A 19,831-nucleotide genomic window follows, 5' to 3' on the forward strand; every position below is an offset into this window, starting at 1 on the left:
GGGTAGGAAGGTTGTCATGTGGAAAGGAGATAAAGATCTTCAGCAAGAAAGCAAGAGACCCTGAACACCTTGATGGAGTTTAAATAATTTGGCAAAAATTTTCAGTAAAAGCCTTAACGTATCTCAAATTGTCCACCTTAAAACTGCCAGTCACTAAATATGCCTGAAACTTTCAGCCTTAATCTGTTTCTTTACTCACATTAATAGATAAAGACACTAAGTTTTAGAACAAAATGAATGTTACAATCAAGAATATTCTGACTCTTCAAGGCTTTTTGGTCGCCCTAGTCAAAAGAAGAAATTTTAAGGGAAGGCTTTCTTCTGCCAAGTTCAAAGTAAGCAAAATAATGCGCAGCTGATTTAATCTAGGTTTAAAATAAATATCAAGGCTAATAAATAACTATTCTACCACAATACCCAAGCAATCTTGCTCTTTTCTGCTTCCACTTCCATGTGGATTTATATACCCAGCCCCACACCCCAAATAGATTCAGCCACTTATTACTAATTATGCTCATCAACACTCTGCAAGGTGCAGTTGCTAAACTACCTGGACTGGGTAGCAAGGTTCAGGAAGGCTGATTGTCATGGGAGGTGCTTTAAATCTATCTCTGCCGCAGTCTCTGTGAGAACTGTCAGCCACATCAGTTACTAACTGGTAATTCTGTGCAATTGTAAAAAGAAGAACAAAAGAAAAAATAAAACAGCAAATCTGAGGATGTTGTCCCTCTTCCCTCCAGTTTTATACAAGTTAAAAAAGAAGCTGTGACCTTATTAAGTAATGGGTGTATTCATGAATGGATAATATATAACAGAAGTAAATAAAAATGCTGTTAATTAATTCAAATGAATGCACCAGACAACATGGATGTTAGTTTGTTGGAGCTGATCATTAAGAAAGTTGGATTCTTTTGTTGTTGCACTGGAACCAAAGACCTATTGTCACACTTCTTTACTTTACCAGAATGTGAAACCTGAGGCCTTGGTCCTTCGAACTATTACACAAGAGTTTAACTTTAAACATCTGAGTAGTCCTATAGATCACAGAGGAACTACTCATATGCTTACAGTTAGGCATATGCATAAGTGTTTGCAGGATTGGAATCTAATTCCCTGTATGTAAGTTCATGTTTAGCTTTCCTACTGTGATTTCAGTGGGACTACTCATAGGTGTAGAGTTAAGCACATATGTGTTTTCCATATTAGAGCACTAGTGGAGGCTTTGCTCCGTGTATATTTGAGAACCAGGGCTGACATCCACAAACAGGCTTCGCCCTGGTCTACACTATGAGTTTAAGACGAATTTAGCAGCGTTAGATCGATTTAACCCTGCAACCATCCATACGATGAAGCCATTTTTGTCCACTTAAAGGGCTCTTAAAATTGATTTCTGTACTCCTCCCCAACAAGGGGATTAGCGCTGAAATGGACATCACTGGGTCCAATTTGGGATAGTGTGGACACAATTCAATGGTATTGGCCTCCGGGAGCAATCCCAAAGTGCTCCATTGTGACTGCTCTGGACAGCACTTTCAACTCAAATGCACTAGCCAGGTACACATTGCTTTGAGCAAAGACCAACCAGCAGTAACTGCTCATAGGAGTTGTCATTACCAGTGCTTATGATGCAGTGGCTGAATATAATCACAATATTTTAATCAAATTGGAACAATTAGACTTTGTAAGCTTGTCTGAGAGGCTGGCACCTCAGTGTTACATTAAAAACGTGAGGAGAAAATGACATGAGTATATTCCCATTTTGCTGTGGATTTTTTGCTCAGCAAATCCTAAAAGTTTCACACTTCTCTGAATTTGATTTTCCATCATTATTTGCAAGCACACATAGCCAGGGGATTCTCTCCAGGTGTAAAATTGCCATAAGGTTAGCAGAATATTTTTACAACCTAAGGGTAAATTACACTCTGTTCCTACAGTATCCTGGGAATGAGTCTATCTGGTATCATAGATGATTTTGACGCAAAAGTTTGCAGAAAACCCCATACATGTGGTTGGGACCAAGGTTCTGCTTGCCTGACAATGTTTGATGTGCCACTAAGCAGGACTCGCTCCTATTTAGCCCCATCCAGCAATAGATTACACACTGGGTCTCTGATGGAGCCTATGCATATCCCCAGTAGCTTCATTATAATCAGCTATACTAGGATTTGGGTCAAAGTGGAAAAAATGTCATCCGCTAATATCATAATTCTTCATTCTTTTCAATGTCTACAGCATATTCTGGAGAGTGTGTTTTTCTTTTCAGAACAGCACAAGATCTTTCTAAAGATATTTTGTTAGCTTAAAGTATGAATGAATGATTTGCCTAGTTTTTAATCCATTGTGCGTTAAATGTGGATCTATCTATCTATCTATCTAATCTTTTAGGTGGTCTTACCACATCTAGAAAAGACTAGGTAATTTTATGACAACTTATAATATTTCTTGAAATAAATCTCATATTTCAGGGAATAAGCTTATCGCCTGCAGCGATTCTAAAAGAGCTACAATTCCCCTGACCCATCCTGCCCACCATGTGCGAGACTGCATATTTTGCTAAATGCATTCATATTTCTAAAGCGTGAGACATTGGCTACTGTTGAAGAGAACAACTGAGTAAATAGACTAATAGTGAGATCAGGTATGGAAAATCCTCTATTCCCTAACTTCAGAAATTTTGTTTTATTTTAATTTCATGTAGAAGTAGTTACCCCAAAGGGAAATTTCAAAGGTACTGTTCTCCGAACAGAAAAAACAAAACAAAACCCAAAATCCTCATCACTGCTGATGGGTAAAATGTGCATCCCGACATACAACACTGTAGTCCTTACACAACAGTCTCTGGAATTCAATAATTCTTCGGAGACTGTCACAGGTATGTTGATAGCAAGAGGTGTGATTCACATAACTGCATTTTTCACAAAGATCCTGTAGATAAATGAAAAACAAAATAAAATAAATTAAAAAAAAGAAAATTGTGCCTTGGAAGTTGCAAATATGCAGTGAAACGGCCTGCATATTTGCAACTTCCAAGCATTTTAATTTCAGTAGGCCTCATTAGCCAGGGGAGATACTGTCCACTACTTTCTCTGTTCTTTTAGTGCATCTTCACACAACTCCTATCTACTTGTCCAATATTATTCCTACCAGACTCCTTGCTGAGTTACTGATAGTAATAAAAATGAAGTAAACCCCACACGTGGCAGGCATGGTCTCTGCACACCTTCCTTTCAGTAATACACTAGTTTAATGACTCTGCCTTGAATCTGTTTGGCAGATTCAAAATCTGGTGACAGGCGTGTACATTGTCTAAGTAGTTGTACCTTAACTTTTACAGAGGAAAGTAGCTCAGAAAATGTAGTCCTGCATTATAAAAGAAGCAACTGCATATGGAGCTAGCCTGTCAGTCTAGTATTATGCCATACAGGAGAGCTCTAGAATCTGGTCTCTTGCTCTCCAGGGATTTGATCCCATTGAACTCAGTTAAAACTAAGGCTTCCTTTGACCTAGGTGGGAGTTGAATTGGCTGCTTGGCAAGTATGACCCGTGAGGAAGGAAGGAGGGAGGGAGAGAAGGTGGTGGTGGTGAACCTCCAGTTAGGAGACTGGGATCTCTAATACTACTTCTACTGGGAGAAATGTAGATTCAGAAAGGGCTTGCCCTTGCTCCCAGATAAGTTAATGGAAAAACTCCCATTGACATTGATAAGCCCAAATGCAATAATGTGATAGGGATGTGGGGAGATGCCTAGCAAAGTGTGTGGTAGCTGAGGCTGACTGGAGACTACTGAGAAGGAGAGAGAGAAAGCTGACCCTCCTTTGCTGATTCATTAGACTCTGAGATCAGCCTTATGGAAAAGCTCTATATAGCATGAAGCCAGTATGATTTGATAGACATTTAATAGGATTCTGTAGAGTTTTTCTTAAATTACATAGCATTTAGTAGGGAGTAAGATCCTTTCTATAGGTTTTTGTTTGTTTGTTTGTTTTTTTAATACCACACTATTGATTTCTATAGCAGGAACATAATTTTCCATTACATTCTATGGAATGGCTCATAACCTCTGAACAGGCGTTGATTTTGTATTTCATTAGAGAGAACAGTGCAAGCTACTGAGTCCATCACAATACTCTGTGAAACAGGGTAGTCTCTGGCACCCTGCACACTGGGGCTTTGGTTTAGTATTGCACCAGAAGAGAGAGCCTCTGACTCTGCTGAACTACCTACACTGGTTTCTAGAGTACCCTAGGTTCATCCTGAGACGTGAAGTGGTCTACAAATCCAGTGCTAACTAGGGCTGACTCTCAAAGGTGCAACTGTAAAAAAAAGGTTGAAGTGGGGGGAAAACAAAAGTTTAAATGCCTAAGTCCTGCAGCTGAAGTGAAGGGGATATGAACAGAATGGTTGAAAGATGTTGGAAGGTTATTCTAAGAGGTTATTCATCCTTCTCACCCTTCCCCATAGGATGCACACTACACCTGTAAAATTTTATGGAATCACAGACTCAGCTGACTGCTTGCAATAAACATCATGAGTCACAAATCTACCTAAAATTTGGCTCTTTTCACTTTGGGCATTTACTGTTTAATTCAGATAGAACAAAATTAAAGTCTTATGAGCCAGATATTTAATTGTTTATGTATACAATCCCTAATTTTCACAGACAGATACCTACAGGTAAGCAGAGCTATTTATTGATCTATCTATCTATCTATATATATATATAGTAACTGGCAATTCCAAAAAATCAGGGGAAAAAATTCATTTTGGGTCAACTTGATAATACATTTTTTTGAAATTTCAATCAAATGAAAAGAAAAATAGGCCTGGGTAGAATGAAACATTTTACTCAACCTGCAACATTACATTTCAATTTCAATTTTGACTTTTATTAGGGCATTTTTAATTTTTATAATAAAAGCAATTTCAAAACAAAGTCATTTTGAACCAAAAAACCCTAAACATTTCATTTAAAGAAAGCTGAAACAAAACTCCGTCTTTTTTGGATTATTTTTAACACAAAGAATATGAAAAACCAACTTGAATTTTCAAAAATGTTGATGTTGGAAAACCTGCATTTTTCACCAAAAAAGGTTTTGCCCAACTTTACATGTGACTGTAAACTAGAGTTTGCATCAGAGTAAGTCCATGCACCAGCTGGCCATGCACACTTCTGAAAATCTGTCCCTATATATCTTTTTAAAGTATGACATTATTTTAGAAATTGCCAATTATTCTTGGTTTATTGTACATCCAAATAGCGTGGTGTAATGTCTAGTAGTAAAACAGGCTTTAGCTACTTAGGGAAAGTGTCCTTGATCGGTCCCCAGAGATGTGTCATTTCTAATTATACTCATATAATGTTGTCGGGTGAGAATGTAAAACTCCAACAAGCTACTGAAGTTTACAGACTTCTTATCACACCATACTGATGTCATAACTGAAAAACAAATTATGTTTTCAAAAAGGGGGTTGATGATGGGGGGGGGGATATGTAAAAATGAAGCTGTTGGCAGAATGCTGTTAGCTCATGAATTATACATTTAAGAAAAGCTAAGCTGCTGGATTTTGAAACTTCTGATTTACTGTGTTTTATTAAAAATAGAATTTCAGTACTAGTCCTGCCACTTTTGGAACATGATAGAAAGATCTTTGCAGTCAGCTGTCAAACTCCAGGCAGCAGAAAGGAGCAGCTGTGGCAGAGGCAGACAGAAAACTTAGAAACAGCAGGGAAACAAGAGGAAAGGGGGTGAAAGAAGAGGGTTAGGAGAGAGGGAAGCAAGGAATTCAGTGCTGCATGGAGAGCACAGAGAAGTGAGACATAGAAGTAAGTCGTAAAAGGGTGAGAGTTACAAGAGATCAAGAGGTAGATGGTAGCAAAGGGCATGCACGTTGTCCTATTCTTAAAATAAATTATAGAAAAAAAAAAGTATGTCCATATGAGGCCCTCATGTCCTCCCTTCTTGGGAATATGGTGATACACCCTTAAATCACCCTATTTTTTCTCATGTTGCTTAAAACAGAAGAGAAGGGGCCAATAGAATATTGGGATGAACATGGAACTTGATGTACAGGATTCAGTATACTCCTCCATTTGGGTATTCAGTAATCTTCAAAATAGAGTAAGTTATCTCACAGTATACCTGTGATAATTATAACAGAACTCATGATTTTCTGTTACTGACCCTACGGAAAGAGTTGTTTAGATGCAATAGTATTAAGGCCAATCTCTTATATGAGCTGTCCCTAGAAGGTGACATAAATGCACGTTAGGTCTTGTTTGATTCCATCAGTAAAGAGCAGCACTACACAAACAAACAGTAGGTATACAATACTGGGTGTTGGTGTGATACCTCTCCCTATTTCTTTCTCTTTCTTATTCCCTGGCAGAGGGGATGATCTGGGGCACTGTCAAGGTTCCTCCCCCACTCTGAACTCTAGGGTACAGATGTGGGGACCTGCATGAAAAACCTCCTAAGCTTATCTTTACCAGCTTAGGTCAAAACTTCCCCAAGGTACAAAATATTACACCCGTTGTCCTTGGACTGGCCGCTACCACCACCAAACTAATACTGGTTACTGGGGAAGAGCTGTTTGGACGCATCCTTCCCCCCAAAATACTTCCCAAAACCTTGCACCCCACTTCCTGGACAAGGTTTGGTAAAAAGCCTCACCAATTTGCCTAGGTGACTACAGACCCTTGGATTTGAGAACAATGAAAAAGCATTCAGTTTCTTACAAGAAGACTTTTAATAAAAATAGAAGTAAATAGAAATAAAGAAATCCCCCCTGTAAAATCAGGATGGTAGATATCTTACAGGGTAATTAGACTCAAAAACATAGAGAACCCCTCTAGGCAAAACCTTAAGTTACAAAAAAGATACACAGACAGAAATAGTTATTCTATTCAGCACAATCCTTTTCTCAGCCATTTAAAGAAATCATAATCTAACACATACCTAGCTAGATTACTTACTAAAAGTTCTAAGACTCCATTCCTGGTCTATCCCCGGCAGAAACCAGCATATAGACGGACACAGATCCTTTGTTTCTCTCCCTCCTCCCAGCTTTTGAAAGTATCTTGTCTCCTCATTGGTCATTTTGGTCAGGTGCCAGCGAGGTTACCTTTAGCTTCTTAACCCTTTACAGGTGAGAGGAGCTTTCCCCTGGCCAGGAGGGATTTCAAAGGGGTTTACCCTCCCCTTTATATTTATGACAGGCACAAACCCCATCTCTTTCCCCGGAGAGAACAAAGGAGAAGTTGACAAAACTGGGTTCCTCTTCCTTTGCTTCATGGATGGCAGGAAAAGCTGCAGGCTTCTTCTTGTTCTCCTTTCTCATTTGTAGGAGATTTCTGAATTTTAAATTGCCCAACACAGTGATCATCACTTTGAGTGTTATCCCTATTCTAAAACCTAACACCAGCCAAAATTACCAGAACACCAGTCTGTGCAGACAGTGTGTTAACCCAGCTGACAGCTGAAGCCATCAGCAGAATCCAGGTATTTTTCTTAAATCCAAATGTCAGCAACAGTATGGAGATAAGTTAATGGTCTCTGTCCTGATACTCAAAGCCCTTGATGAGATTTGCCATAACTACTTGATAACTCACCTCTCCCTCCATAATTCTGACCTCCCACAACATATACGTACCGCCAGTAGAATAAAACTGTCAAGAATAAAACTGTGTGGAAGATATGTAAATTTCACCAGATCTGAATCTATGAAACTCTCTCTTAGAGCAGACGAGAAGTGCCATAGAACTATCTTCCGAACTAAAAAACAAATTCACACCAAGTTACACACCCAAATATAAATAAGCCATCCTACAAAAACTTATGCTAATATCAAACCATTTCTCCTATGGGGTGGAAAGAAACAGAAAGCAGGATTGTTATTGTTGTTTCTTTTCTCAAATATCTGAAAAGCTTTCAGACACTGTGGTAATGGGGCCACAAATACCTAGAAATAGCTTACAAATGTCTCAATGAAGAGATGGGATTCAAATAGCCTGCAAATATCTAGATGGATAGCTGGGATAGAAACAAGCTTTTTCTACACACATATAAACACAGTAAGCTTCCAGAATAAATATAAGGATATGTGGGAGCCAAAATGCCATGCAAAGAGCAATAGAACTGTCAGATATTTAGAAGGACAGTATTATAAATGGAAATTACTTACTAAAACAGCTTTTCAGTGGCACTTCAGCACTTTTGTTTCTTCTTCTTGTTGAAGCCAAGAAATAGATTGGCAATAGAAAAAGAAAATGAGTGGTGCACAAAAGTTGGTGAATTTCTGAAAAGGTTTGATTTATGTTTTAGGATGAACAAATGCTTATTTAATCTGAGTTCATACCAAATTTCTCCTGTAAGAATGACTGAATATTTGAAACTGGCTACATTTGGGTTAGGCTCTAACATGGAATAGAGTACATTGGAAAGGATGCGTGATGAATATTTGATGTTTTCCAGACCTTTCCTATGCTTGGATCTTCAATGATAACCCCTTGTATGTTCAGGAGGATAGTCGTCGATTTGTATCCCAAGAGACAGGAAATCTATACATCGCCAAAGTAGAGCCATCTGATGTGGGCAATTACACCTGTATTGTAACTAATGCTAAATCAGAACAAAGTGTCCGGGGCCCACCCACTCCACTCATCCTCCGTAGTGATGGTAAGTTCTTTTAATGTGACTATCTGGAAAAAAATACAAAACTTATTAAAATCATTTATTTGACTTTGATGTTAGCTATTCATTCTGAGGCAATAACAAATCCCTGTAGACAAACATGCAGATTCATACTTCTTATTTGGATCCTGATCCAAAGATTCCTTTTTACCTTTAGTGGACTTTGGATCAGGTCTCAGTTGGTAAAACGAAGAAAGAGGTTCAGTTTAGGGTTAATTAATAAACTCATCTACAACAAGACAAAACGTAATACAACAGAAAGAAAGCAAAATAATGCCATTTCCCCATTCTAATTTTATTCTTCCCAGGAAGGCTTATGTTTGGATTTGAATTTGACAAAGCTTTCTAAACTTAAATTCAAGTTATTGCTCAAATATAAAATCCAGAGGTAGCTCAAAACTAAGTGAGTCACTGGAGTGAGAAAAAAACAAATACCTTTTAGGTAGCTGTCTAAATAAATGTTCACATTGGGGAATATATAGCTGGGAAACCTGTTAGCAAAGTTTTTTGATGACATTGTTTACCTAAATTGTAATCCTTCATACTGCTTTCGAAGTACTCTGATAAACTAACAAAATACAGCAGAAGGTTATGTTCCTAGAATAAATAAAAGACAAATATGCATTATAGGGCAAGGTCTGATGGTCTTTTAATTCAGAAGATCAATTTTTGTGTTGTTTGCACAAATACCACAGCCCCCAAACAAATGTATAGCTCCATAGCTCATAAGTTAGTTATTTTATATAAAACATGCGTACAAACACCCTATGTTTTGCTCCTATTCTTCTTTACCCCTTTCTACCAACACGCTCCTTTTTTCCTACCCTCCTTCCTCCATCCACATTTTTTCCATACCTCTTCTGCTCCTTATCTTCTATCCTCTTTCTTTACATTAGGAAGAGTAGGGGCCTGATCCAGAGCATACTGAAATTCATGGGAGTATTTCCATTAACATCAGTGGGGTTTGGATTAGGCCCCAGGCCAGTGATCTCTGAAGCACTGTGCGACAGTGAAGAACAACACACATAATGTTAATGAAATTCTTGTTAAACATAAAAAAAAGAAGCACTGGTTTATAGCCAATATGGAATATGGATGAAGACACTGAACAGATTGAACAGTCCTGTATAGTCAGGAAATTCAGCTTTAAGCATATTGACTAAAAATATAAGCCTACAATCACTGCAATGCTAAACACCCCCAAACAGATCCTATTCACAATAAGCATTGCAGATACTAAACCCTTAGTCAGATTTTCCAAAATGCTCAGTACAGAAAATTGGGACCAGATTTTCCAAAACCTTCAGATCCTGTTTGGGTACCTAAATTAAATGATCAGATTTTCAAAAGTTCTCCGTACCCAGCTGCTTTCATTGTTTTCATCTTCGCCCACATCTCATACTGACTATTAACCATCTTGCTTTTTATACTTGACAGCATTGTGGTTAACACTGTTTGTATTAGAAGTCATTGCTCTGAACGGGAGCTTCTGGGTGCTCAGGTTTTTTCAAATATCTTGACCCACAAGTGAAATTTACCCTGGGCAAAACCTATACACTACTTAAGATCCACATAGACTGAAATAATTCCTGGGCCTTGTAGTGGCTGCTTGCACAGGGGTCAAATTTATGCAGAACCCCAGTCCTACTCCCTCTGAAATGATTTGAAAAATGCTGATTGATTCCCATGGGAACAGGATGAGGCTCTAATTTTAGAAATAACCACATCCTTTCTTTTACACTGAAATCCTGTTGTACTAGACAAGTCTCAAACACAACTGGAGTGCTAGCTCTTTTGATGTTCAACAGGTGTGATGGGAGAGTATGAACCAAAGATTGAAGTACGTTTTCCAGAAACAACATATGCAGCGAAGGGTTCATCTGTTAAACTGGAATGCTTTGCCCTTGGAAAGTAAGGAATTTTTGGTTTTGTTTTAATGTTTGTTATTCAACAGTGATAGTCACTGTGAGTTGTGAATATCTTTAGAATGCTGGGTCACGGTGGAGATTTTTTGATTGGTTGTCATCAAATGTCAAAAATACATAGAAAGGTCCTTTAAAAAAAACAACCCTTATTTTGGTTTATTATTGTTTCTGTATTAAATATTCACAATGATGCAGGCCAGCACACAAACAAAAATCTGAAGCTGACCTAGTGGCTGGTTTTGTTACAAACTCAGAACTAAGACTGCATTCGCTGAAAGGTTCATCAAGCTGTGTAAACCTTGGAAGGAAGCCCAAGCCTTAGTTTAGAACAATCTTCGGTTGATTTGCAGTTTTCAGTCAAGATCATGTAAAATACTATGTGAAACCAAATTTTGTGTTCAAATTCACATCTCAAAACAGAACTTGGGATGAACCCATGCCTATTGAAGCTGAACGCATTGTAAGGAACCTTCCAAAATGGAGCTACTGACGTTTGTGCAGTCCACTTTATAACTACTGTTGAGAGGTGCTGATTATCTCTTGAGAGGTGCTAAGGATCAAACCTCACATTATAGTCCATCAGAGTTAGAGGTACTCAGCACCCATCAGGACTGGACCATATCCTCTAGGCATAGTATTTATAGGAATCTATTGTGCTTGTCCAAAAGGAGTAGTTGAAGTAGCTTGACTTTCTACCTCATACTTCACAACATGTTGTTCAGTATGACATTCAGTCAGCAATAGAGTGAGCCAGATCCTCAACTGGTGTAATTCAACTGGTGTAATTCAAATTGGTGCTGTCCCAATTGACACCCTCTGATGATCTGGCCAGTTTCTAAGCTATCCTGTTGCATGATTAATTGGCGTTTTCAAATAAAAAGCATGTTCCTGTTTTGAATATTAAAAGCAATTAACTGACATTTGTAAAGGATAATTACAGATAAACTGGAACTGCTTAGAGATGGAGAAGGTGTTATATCCCCTTCTCATAGTACGTCAAATGTTGCTGGGAGTACAGTTCTTCTGAGAGATGATTGGCCCTTTCATCTACAACATGGGTCTTTCTAAGAACAGTGTTTATTAAATGGCATTGAATTGACTGGAACTGCTATGATAAATACATTTTGGGAAAAAAAATTGTAATGGGAACTTGCTAAACACTGTAGTGAATCTCTTCTTAGATTAGCCATCAATGCTCACTTCACTATAATGATATGCTTTCATCAAACAGCAAGTTATCCAGCTCAATAAAGGGACAACAGGATGAAATTCTATGGCCCGTGTTATACAGGAAGGCAGACTGGATATTCTAAAGGTCCTTTCTGGCCTTAAAATCTATGAACTGCAGGAAACTGCAGTTGATTTGCTTTCCTAATTTTAGTTCTGGTCTACACTAGGCGGGGGAAAGGGTGGTGTAGATTTAAATTATGCAACTTCAGCTAGTTGAAGTCAAAGTATTTAGATCTACTTACCGCAATGTCTTCACTGTGGTAGGTTGACTGCTGATGCTCCCCTGCCGATTCTGCCTAAGCTTCTCAATCTGGTGGAGTACCGGAGTCGACGGGAGAGCACTCGGCAGTCAATTTATTGCATCTTCACTGGATGCGATAAATCAACCCCCACTGGATCGATCGCTCCGGAGGTAAGTGTAGACATGCCCTTAATCTCCATGTCTAAGGAAGACAAAGATCCCAGGAGAGCACTCAAGATCCTTTCCAACATGTCCTGTAGGGATCTGTGTCAGTTAACGCAATAAATATAAAGTAGGTTAAGAAGATCAGAATGTTCCCTGAGTAAATATTTTCTTTAGAAAAGCCCTCAGATTGTTGACTTCTATTTAGTTTTCATTCACTTTGACAATCTGTTTTAAGGTTGTGAGCTTTTAAATGTTTAGAGCTTTCCGGAGGTTAAAAGGCTGAGTTGTAGAGAAGACAAATTAATCAAATGTTCCTGCAGAAACCACTGTGAGAAGAAGAAAAATAAAATAAATTAACAAAACAAACAAACAAAACTAATAGGAGGAAAAAAATCAACAATTTTTATGACAATTTCTCCCAGATTAGTTTTCTACATTCAACAAATCTGGTTCCGCCTCTGCAAGACTGTGATTTTGCTTTATATACTTACAGTTATGCACATTTAAAGCCTTGATTTAAGAAAGAGTGGGTGAGTCAGTGTTGGCTTTACATTTCAAAGGTTTAAGTAGGAGTTTTATCAGATGTATGGTGAACATACAACAGAAAGAGATACTGGCTACATGGAGTCATCTCAAAAGGCATGTAAGTTATACATTAAAAAAAATGTTGCCATATTATTTCAGGGAGTCCAAGAAGGGCATAATAATGTGGTGCATGGGGCTTGCTCACATTCTGGGCACTTTGTAAAAAAAGTTAACATGATCTGACTATCCAAAAGGAGGTGAGGCTAAGGCTAAATCCCTTAAACAGTATGGTATTCTCTGAGTTGTGTTTGAAACAGGGAGCAAGTTATAGCTGTTCAAAGCAGCTTCTGCTACTCCACATATGTAATCACAGCTGATATCGGTACTGGTATGGTATCTTTGGGGTACATTCAGTAAGTACCAGTGACTACTGTACAATAATAAATAAATAAATACGGGTATCATTGATACCGTACTGACAATATGTACTGAGTGGAACAAGTGTGTATTGGATGGGTGCTGTTTGGTGTTCAAATCTGTGTAATGGAGTTTTAGGAGAATATTTCCATTATACATTTGCTATAGTACAGATATACTCTCTTTTCTTTCATGCAGTCCTTGATTTTTTTAAATTGAATTCAGCCATGCACCACATTTCTACCAGCATGTGAATATGTGAAAAGACACCATTCCAGAGTTGACAAGCATGTACGAGAACAGCAGGAAAACAGGATAGTATATGCATCATTCTGAAGCAGGTTACATACGGCCATTTATTAAAGGAAGTTAGGAGCGTAAATATGCAAATATATGCTCACTAGAATATTCAAAGGCATCAGGGTTCCTAACTCCCCCTGATTTCATCTGAAGTTAGTCACCTAAGTAAAGATGGGCAACATTTTTTGACCAAATTCTTCTCTTTTTTTGGCAAAAATTGCAGATTTAGGTCAACCAAAAATTTAATGAATGTGTGTCAAATTTGCTGAATTGGCCAACCTGTTCACCCACCAGAATAAATAAATAAATAAATAAATAAACAAACAATTCTAAAAAAAAAAATCAAAATGTGCTATTTCAACATTTTATAAAGAAAATGTTTTGTTTTTTCCTATTCAAAATGACTTGGTTTCAAAATTTCCTTTCCTTTTATTTAAATACATATATATTTTAAAACCTCAAAGTCAAAATAAAGCATTTCATTTCAGATCTAACAAAATATTTAGTTCAATCCGGAATGATTTTTTTCAACTTATTCATTTGCCAGTAATTGCAGAAAAAAAAAAAGTTCATTACAGGTCAACCTGGAACATTTCTTTTTCTGGACCTCTCAGCAAACCAAACAATCACTTCACACACCTCTAAGCGCTTGGGGGAGGATAGCTCAGTGGTTTGAACATTGGCCTGCACAATCTAAGGTTGTGAGTTCAATCCTTGAGGGGGCCATTTCAGGATCTGGGGCAAAAATTGGGGATTGGCCCTGCTTTGAGCAGGGGGTTGGACTAGATGACCTCCTGAGGTCCCTTCCAACCCTCATATTCTATGATAAGCCTCAGTGCTTTTGAAAATCCCACAAGGTGTGTATAGGCATCTGGCACTTCATATTGTCTAAACATATCAGCTCAACATTTTTTTGAAATATACCTCTTAGATAGCTCAGCTGTTATGAGGTATTGTCTCTCTTAGGATTCAGAACTGCATTCCCATTATCCACTCATATATATTCATACTATTAGTCCACTTGGGTCAGCCAATGCCATCAGCTCTCAATGTCTTTGTGCTGTGTATTACAGAGATCTTTCACATTTAAGCTGGTGATAGACAACCTGCTGTACTTTTGCACTTCAAAAGCCTTAAATGAAAGTACTTGCACAGTGTTTAGAGAAACACGACCTTTTCCTTTTCTGGAACATAAAACCACACCACTGACTGCTGCTCGCAAAACACATGTGCACTCTAAGATATAAGAGTGTGAGAACAGAGTTAAGTTTGAACTGTAGACATTGTTTGTATTTTCTGACTTCTGAGTCTTTTGTTCTTAGCCATCCCATTGTATTAACCCCAGTTTAATGGAGTCTAAATCGCAGTAAGAATGAAGATGCTGACTTATTGGCAATTCTATGATTAGACTTCTCCTTTTTGCTTATATGCAGTGATCTAACATTTCTTTCTAAAAGAATATTGACTTTTTAAATATATCTTTTCCTCACTACAATATTTCCTACACCCTGGACATAGCATGTAAATTAGTATATCAATGATTGGGACCTCAGGTAATTCTGAAGCATCTCAATTAAGAATTAATCATTTTACCTTTACCGCAATATTTATGGCACAGTGCTGCAAATAACAGTAAAGAACAAGCATTTCCAATTAAAAAATGCTAATAAATATCTCCTTCATTTCTAATTTCATTTTCTTCTGTGTAGCTTTTCAATACTAGCACTGAAGCTGTTAAGAAATAACCAAAAAAATGGTGTTAGATAAAGACCTTAGCCTCTATGCTATGGCTTTTTATTTTTTTGGTAACACTCTGGGGCACTGTAAATGATAAATGATCGTTATCTGCTATTACAGATGGCAAAATGAATATAGGTATAAATACATAGAAAGGACATTATAGCTGAAATGTTGACCCTTAACTCTAGTGTGCTGGTGGGTGCCACATATATAATAATTGAGAGTGAGAAAACAATACCATGTAGAAAATTTCAGATTCCGAAATCTGCCAGAAACTAATAACAGAGATCAAATTCATCCAGTGACTTAAAAAACTAAAGGACTAGTGGGGAAGCCTGGGGGTGGGGGTGATCATTAGAATTATTCTGCCTCCAGAGGTAAAGTCTCTTGTTGAAGACCTGCAGTCAAGCAAGAAACAAAAGAAAAAATTCAGGTAATAAGTACAGCTGCATAATAAATTGTCAGTACTAGAAAGAATGATTTACCATTAATTGTAATTAATGGACTTAATAATTCATGACTTCAAAATCCATTAGTCTTGATTTGGTTTTGTTTTCCTTAGTAGTGGTGATTCAGGAAAAAATGTCATGATAGTTTAGATCAAGATAATTAAGGTGGTGTATTTATTATTATATATACACAAGGAATGATAATACATTAACAAGTGGGATAGTAATGGATTGGTGTTAGTTTGATGTAAATGCAGGGTACATCCGATGATGTCCGGGGACTTACTCTTCTTGTAAACGAGCGTAACTGGAGTCTGAAACTGTCTCGATTATTATTATTTATTACAGCAGGATTAAAAAACATTAGGTGACAGTGAGAATTAGAAATGACAAAAGACCTAGAAAGAGGTTTTATTGTATCAAAAATTGTTTTTCTATCTCTAGTTATAAGTGAAAATAAATGTTGTGCCCATTATCTTTTGGTTGTATGGTTCTGGAAAATTGAAGGTCAAAGGATAAATTTAGCTTCCTCTGTCTCTTACATTATTTGACTAATCACTGGTGCCGGAACTTGCCCCTCCCTCAACTTGTCCCCCGCAGATTTTTTTCCATCCAGCAGAATAATAGATTCTGGCGGGGCGGTGCTGCTATTATACCTTTCACCCAGCAGAAGCTGCTGTGTTGTTAGAAGAGCGGGCAGCTGGCTTACTACCAGAGCAGCCACCTTCAGAGAAAGAGGGGGTACTTTGGCTCCCCCCCGCAACTTCTACAAAGGTGTTCGTGCCCTAGGCTATAATAGATATAACCAATAGTGAAGTACCAGACTGAAGAAAGACCAATTAATATACTGCGGGGGGAGGAGGGGGTGGAATCCTTCCAGAACTCTGCTTCACTGGCACTTTGGCTGCCAAGAAGAAGGCAATTTTTTGTCACAATAGATCTCAGAAATCAGCAAGTTGATTGCCAAGAACGTGAAGGTGGACAGAGCATCAATATTAGATTAACTTGGTTGAGGCGGTTTTCTGGTAGATGGAGAAGCTGCATGTAAGTTAGCTGTTCACAAAATATTTGAAGGACAGGAATGTACTTCCAAGCTAAAAACCAACATTAATATCAAATTATAAAAGAAGCATGAAGGATCCCATAATTAGTGGTGAATGGAGCAGGCAGTATTCCATCAAGTTTGGAGCAGGCAGCATTCAAAAGTAATTTTCAAATCATGAATCATCTACTGACAGTGAATTGTATGCTGGAGAATACAACAAGACTCTGTGTATAGCTTCCCCAGACCATGAAGGAACCTTTGACTTTTAGATGGAAAATAAATTAATATTGAAAGTGTTGGATGACTGGGTGGGTTGGGGGACACAAATATCTTGCATCTCCATCAGAGGAATAGCAGTTACATTTATGATTAACTAGAAGGGTGAACAGAATAAGACAAATGAAGCATTTAAATGTGTTTTAGTTTCATCATTTTGCACAGAAGGAAACTGAAATTCAGAAGAGTTACTTGACTAAATTCCTGTGACCACACAGCAACTCAGTGGCAGAACTGAGTTCTAAACTTCTGAGTTCCAGCATTGTGTTCATTTTACTGAACAACATTACATCCATGCGACATTAAAGGTCACATTTTAGAATTAACTGTATCAATAGTGCTAGATATTCTTACTTTCATTTTGAAAGGGTTTACTGCAATAAAGGCTCAGACACATTGCCTTTAACGCCAGAAGGAACCATCATGATCATCTCGTCTGACCTCCTGCACATTACAGGACACAGAACCTCACCCACCCACTCCTATAGTAGGCCCATAGCTCTGGTTGAGTTACTGAAGTCCTCAAATCTTGACATGAAGACTTCACATTACAGAGAATCCACCATTTACTCTAGTTTAAATTTGCAATGGCCCAGACCCCATGCTTCAAAGGAAGGCAGAAGCCACCCAGGATCTCTGACAATCTGACCTGGGATAAAATTTCTTCTTAACTCCAAATATGGTCATCAGTTAGACCCTGGGCATGTGGGCAAAACCCATCTGCCAAACACCTGGGAAAGAATTCTCTGTAGCAACTAAGAGCCCTCCTCCTCTATTGTCCCGTCTCCAGCTATTGGGGATATTTCTAATAGTGGTCATGGATAGGCTGTATGTCTTTAGTCCCATCATACCAACCCTATTATAAACTTATCAAGCTTAGTCTTAAAATAAGTTAGTTTTTTCTTGTCCTCTTCTAGAGTTTCACTCCTTTGATAGGTAGGAACCTTCACCTAATTTCAGTTTGGTGGCTGAACAAAACAAATGGAAAAAAAATCATTTCAGGTCAAACTGAAACAAAAATGTTTCAATTTTTTCAGCAAAACTAAATGTCAGAACAGTTTTGTTTTGATTTTGAGTTTTTAAAAAGCATTTTAATATTTATGTTTTTGATAAAATGAGGGAACTGCCAAAATGAGACACCTTTCCAGAAATGCTTTTTCACCCTGACCTGGGCCAAATGGGAATAGGAGCATGCTTACTTGTGAAAATAAACAAAATGGCTCCCGAAACAGGCACACATGCTGCAAATGCAAAATTCACTTGTATTCTGACTGGCAGTAACCCTGTTCATAGCCATTTCCCATATAGATTATCTCTGCTAACATCAGGAATAATACTTTTGGGAGCTTGTGTATATGGCCATTGCTGGATCAGAGAACATACAAGCACATACATGGGGACCATATAGCTCAGGCCCTTTGAATCATAACCCAGAACACTTATCATGGGGGGTTCCCCATCATCTTGCCACAGTTTTTGGACAGAGATAGCATTGTGTCTATACTCTCCAAACATGCTTACTAACTATATAAAAAACGTACAAGGTCTAGCTAACTCTACACACTGGTACTCTGCTAGGATCTGGTGGCTTCTGAAATAGAAGACATGGAGGATCACTAGAAGGCTCCTGTAGTGGGGCAGTCACCCTCCTCTGGCTCAGAAGGGGTTAAAAGTCAGCACTTGGAGAGGGCTGGGGTGGAGAGCCAATCAAAAAAGGCTGGGAGGCAGACAATCAGGGCCAGGCCTATAAAAGGGCTGCAGGGCCAGAAGGCAGTCAGTCTCTCTCCAGCTTTGGAGGCAGATGGACCTGGCTGTCTGAAGGACCAAAGGATACCTTGGACAGCATAGTGCTGGGGAAGGGCAGGAGGAGCTGAGGGAGCTCCAGCCTGGCAAACCCCCAGGCAGAGGCCTTGCTGTCAGGGCTGGAAGAGGTATTAGGGCTGTGGGGAGGCAGCCAGGGAAGGAAGAGGCAGCAGGTCCAACCCTCTGGCTGATGATGAGTGGTCACTTCAGACTGCAGCTTGCCCTTGTGGGAAGGGGCTAGATGAAGACTGGCAATGGGTCACTGAGGCGAGGTGGGCTTAGGAGATTGGGGTTCCATGGGGAGGGGAAGACCCCGAGTGTGGGAGCACTGCTGTGGGGCAGTACCCAGGAGAAGGGGCACCATGGGCTGGGAGGGATGCAGGGCCTGAAGTACAGAGGTGGAGACCAGGAAGCAGGCACTGGTAGGGAGACACCAGCCAGCAGGAGTTCCAATGTGCAACAAATGGGTTGGACAAGTTCTAGCTCACACTCCTGATTCAGGGAATGGATATTTTTGTTGATGCTCCGCACACTAACTGCTAGAGACAACAGATCCTTAGCATTACATCAGCAGTTACAAACTCCAGAGGGATCATCTCCATCTCCCTGTTGTACTGCTTGAGGTGGATCACTTGATTCTTGTCACACTTCTGACCAAACATCTCCTGCAGAGGAATGGAAGCCTCAGCTGCTCTCCAAGTAATAAAGCGGAATGATTGGAAGCTTGAGCCCTTTAATTATTATGCCCTTTGGAACTTAATTCTTTCGTGAGTCAGTATTTGATGCAGACATTATAGGAGCTTTCAAATCTCAGCTTTGTCTCATTTGTTTAACCAGGCATGGTTTTAATTATCTAAGCTGTAAATTTAATTTTATTGTGAAATGCCCAGAGATGCACAGCATGAAAGATGCGACGAAAGTACAGTGTGATCGACTGGCTGTTAGGCTATCTGTGCCTTCATTTCATGATGAGATGGAACTTTCCTATTGGTGCAGATTATGGTGTTACAAACACATTTAAATTG

The 19,831-nt window shown here is 38.7% G+C and overlaps 1 protein-coding gene across 1 annotated transcript in view; it reads left to right on the forward strand.

The window, feature by feature from the left end:
* LOC311523895 (contactin-6-like) overlaps positions 1-19,831 on the forward strand; it is a 233,856-nt gene that overhangs the window by 138,395 nt on the left and 75,630 nt on the right. Inside the window, exons 8-9 of the mRNA XM_084634421.1 lie at positions 8,472-8,675; positions 10,499-10,601. Of these exons, the coding sequence (XP_084490547.1) occupies positions 8,472-8,675; positions 10,499-10,601 (307 nt within the window). The remainder of the gene's footprint in view (positions 1-8,471; positions 8,676-10,498; positions 10,602-19,831) is intronic.

The sequence above is a fragment of the Lepidochelys olivacea genome (genome assembly GCF_965140295.1).
Source record: "Lepidochelys olivacea isolate rLepOli2 genome assembly, chromosome: 7".
Taxonomy (NCBI): domain Eukaryota; kingdom Metazoa; phylum Chordata; order Testudines; family Cheloniidae; genus Lepidochelys; species Lepidochelys olivacea.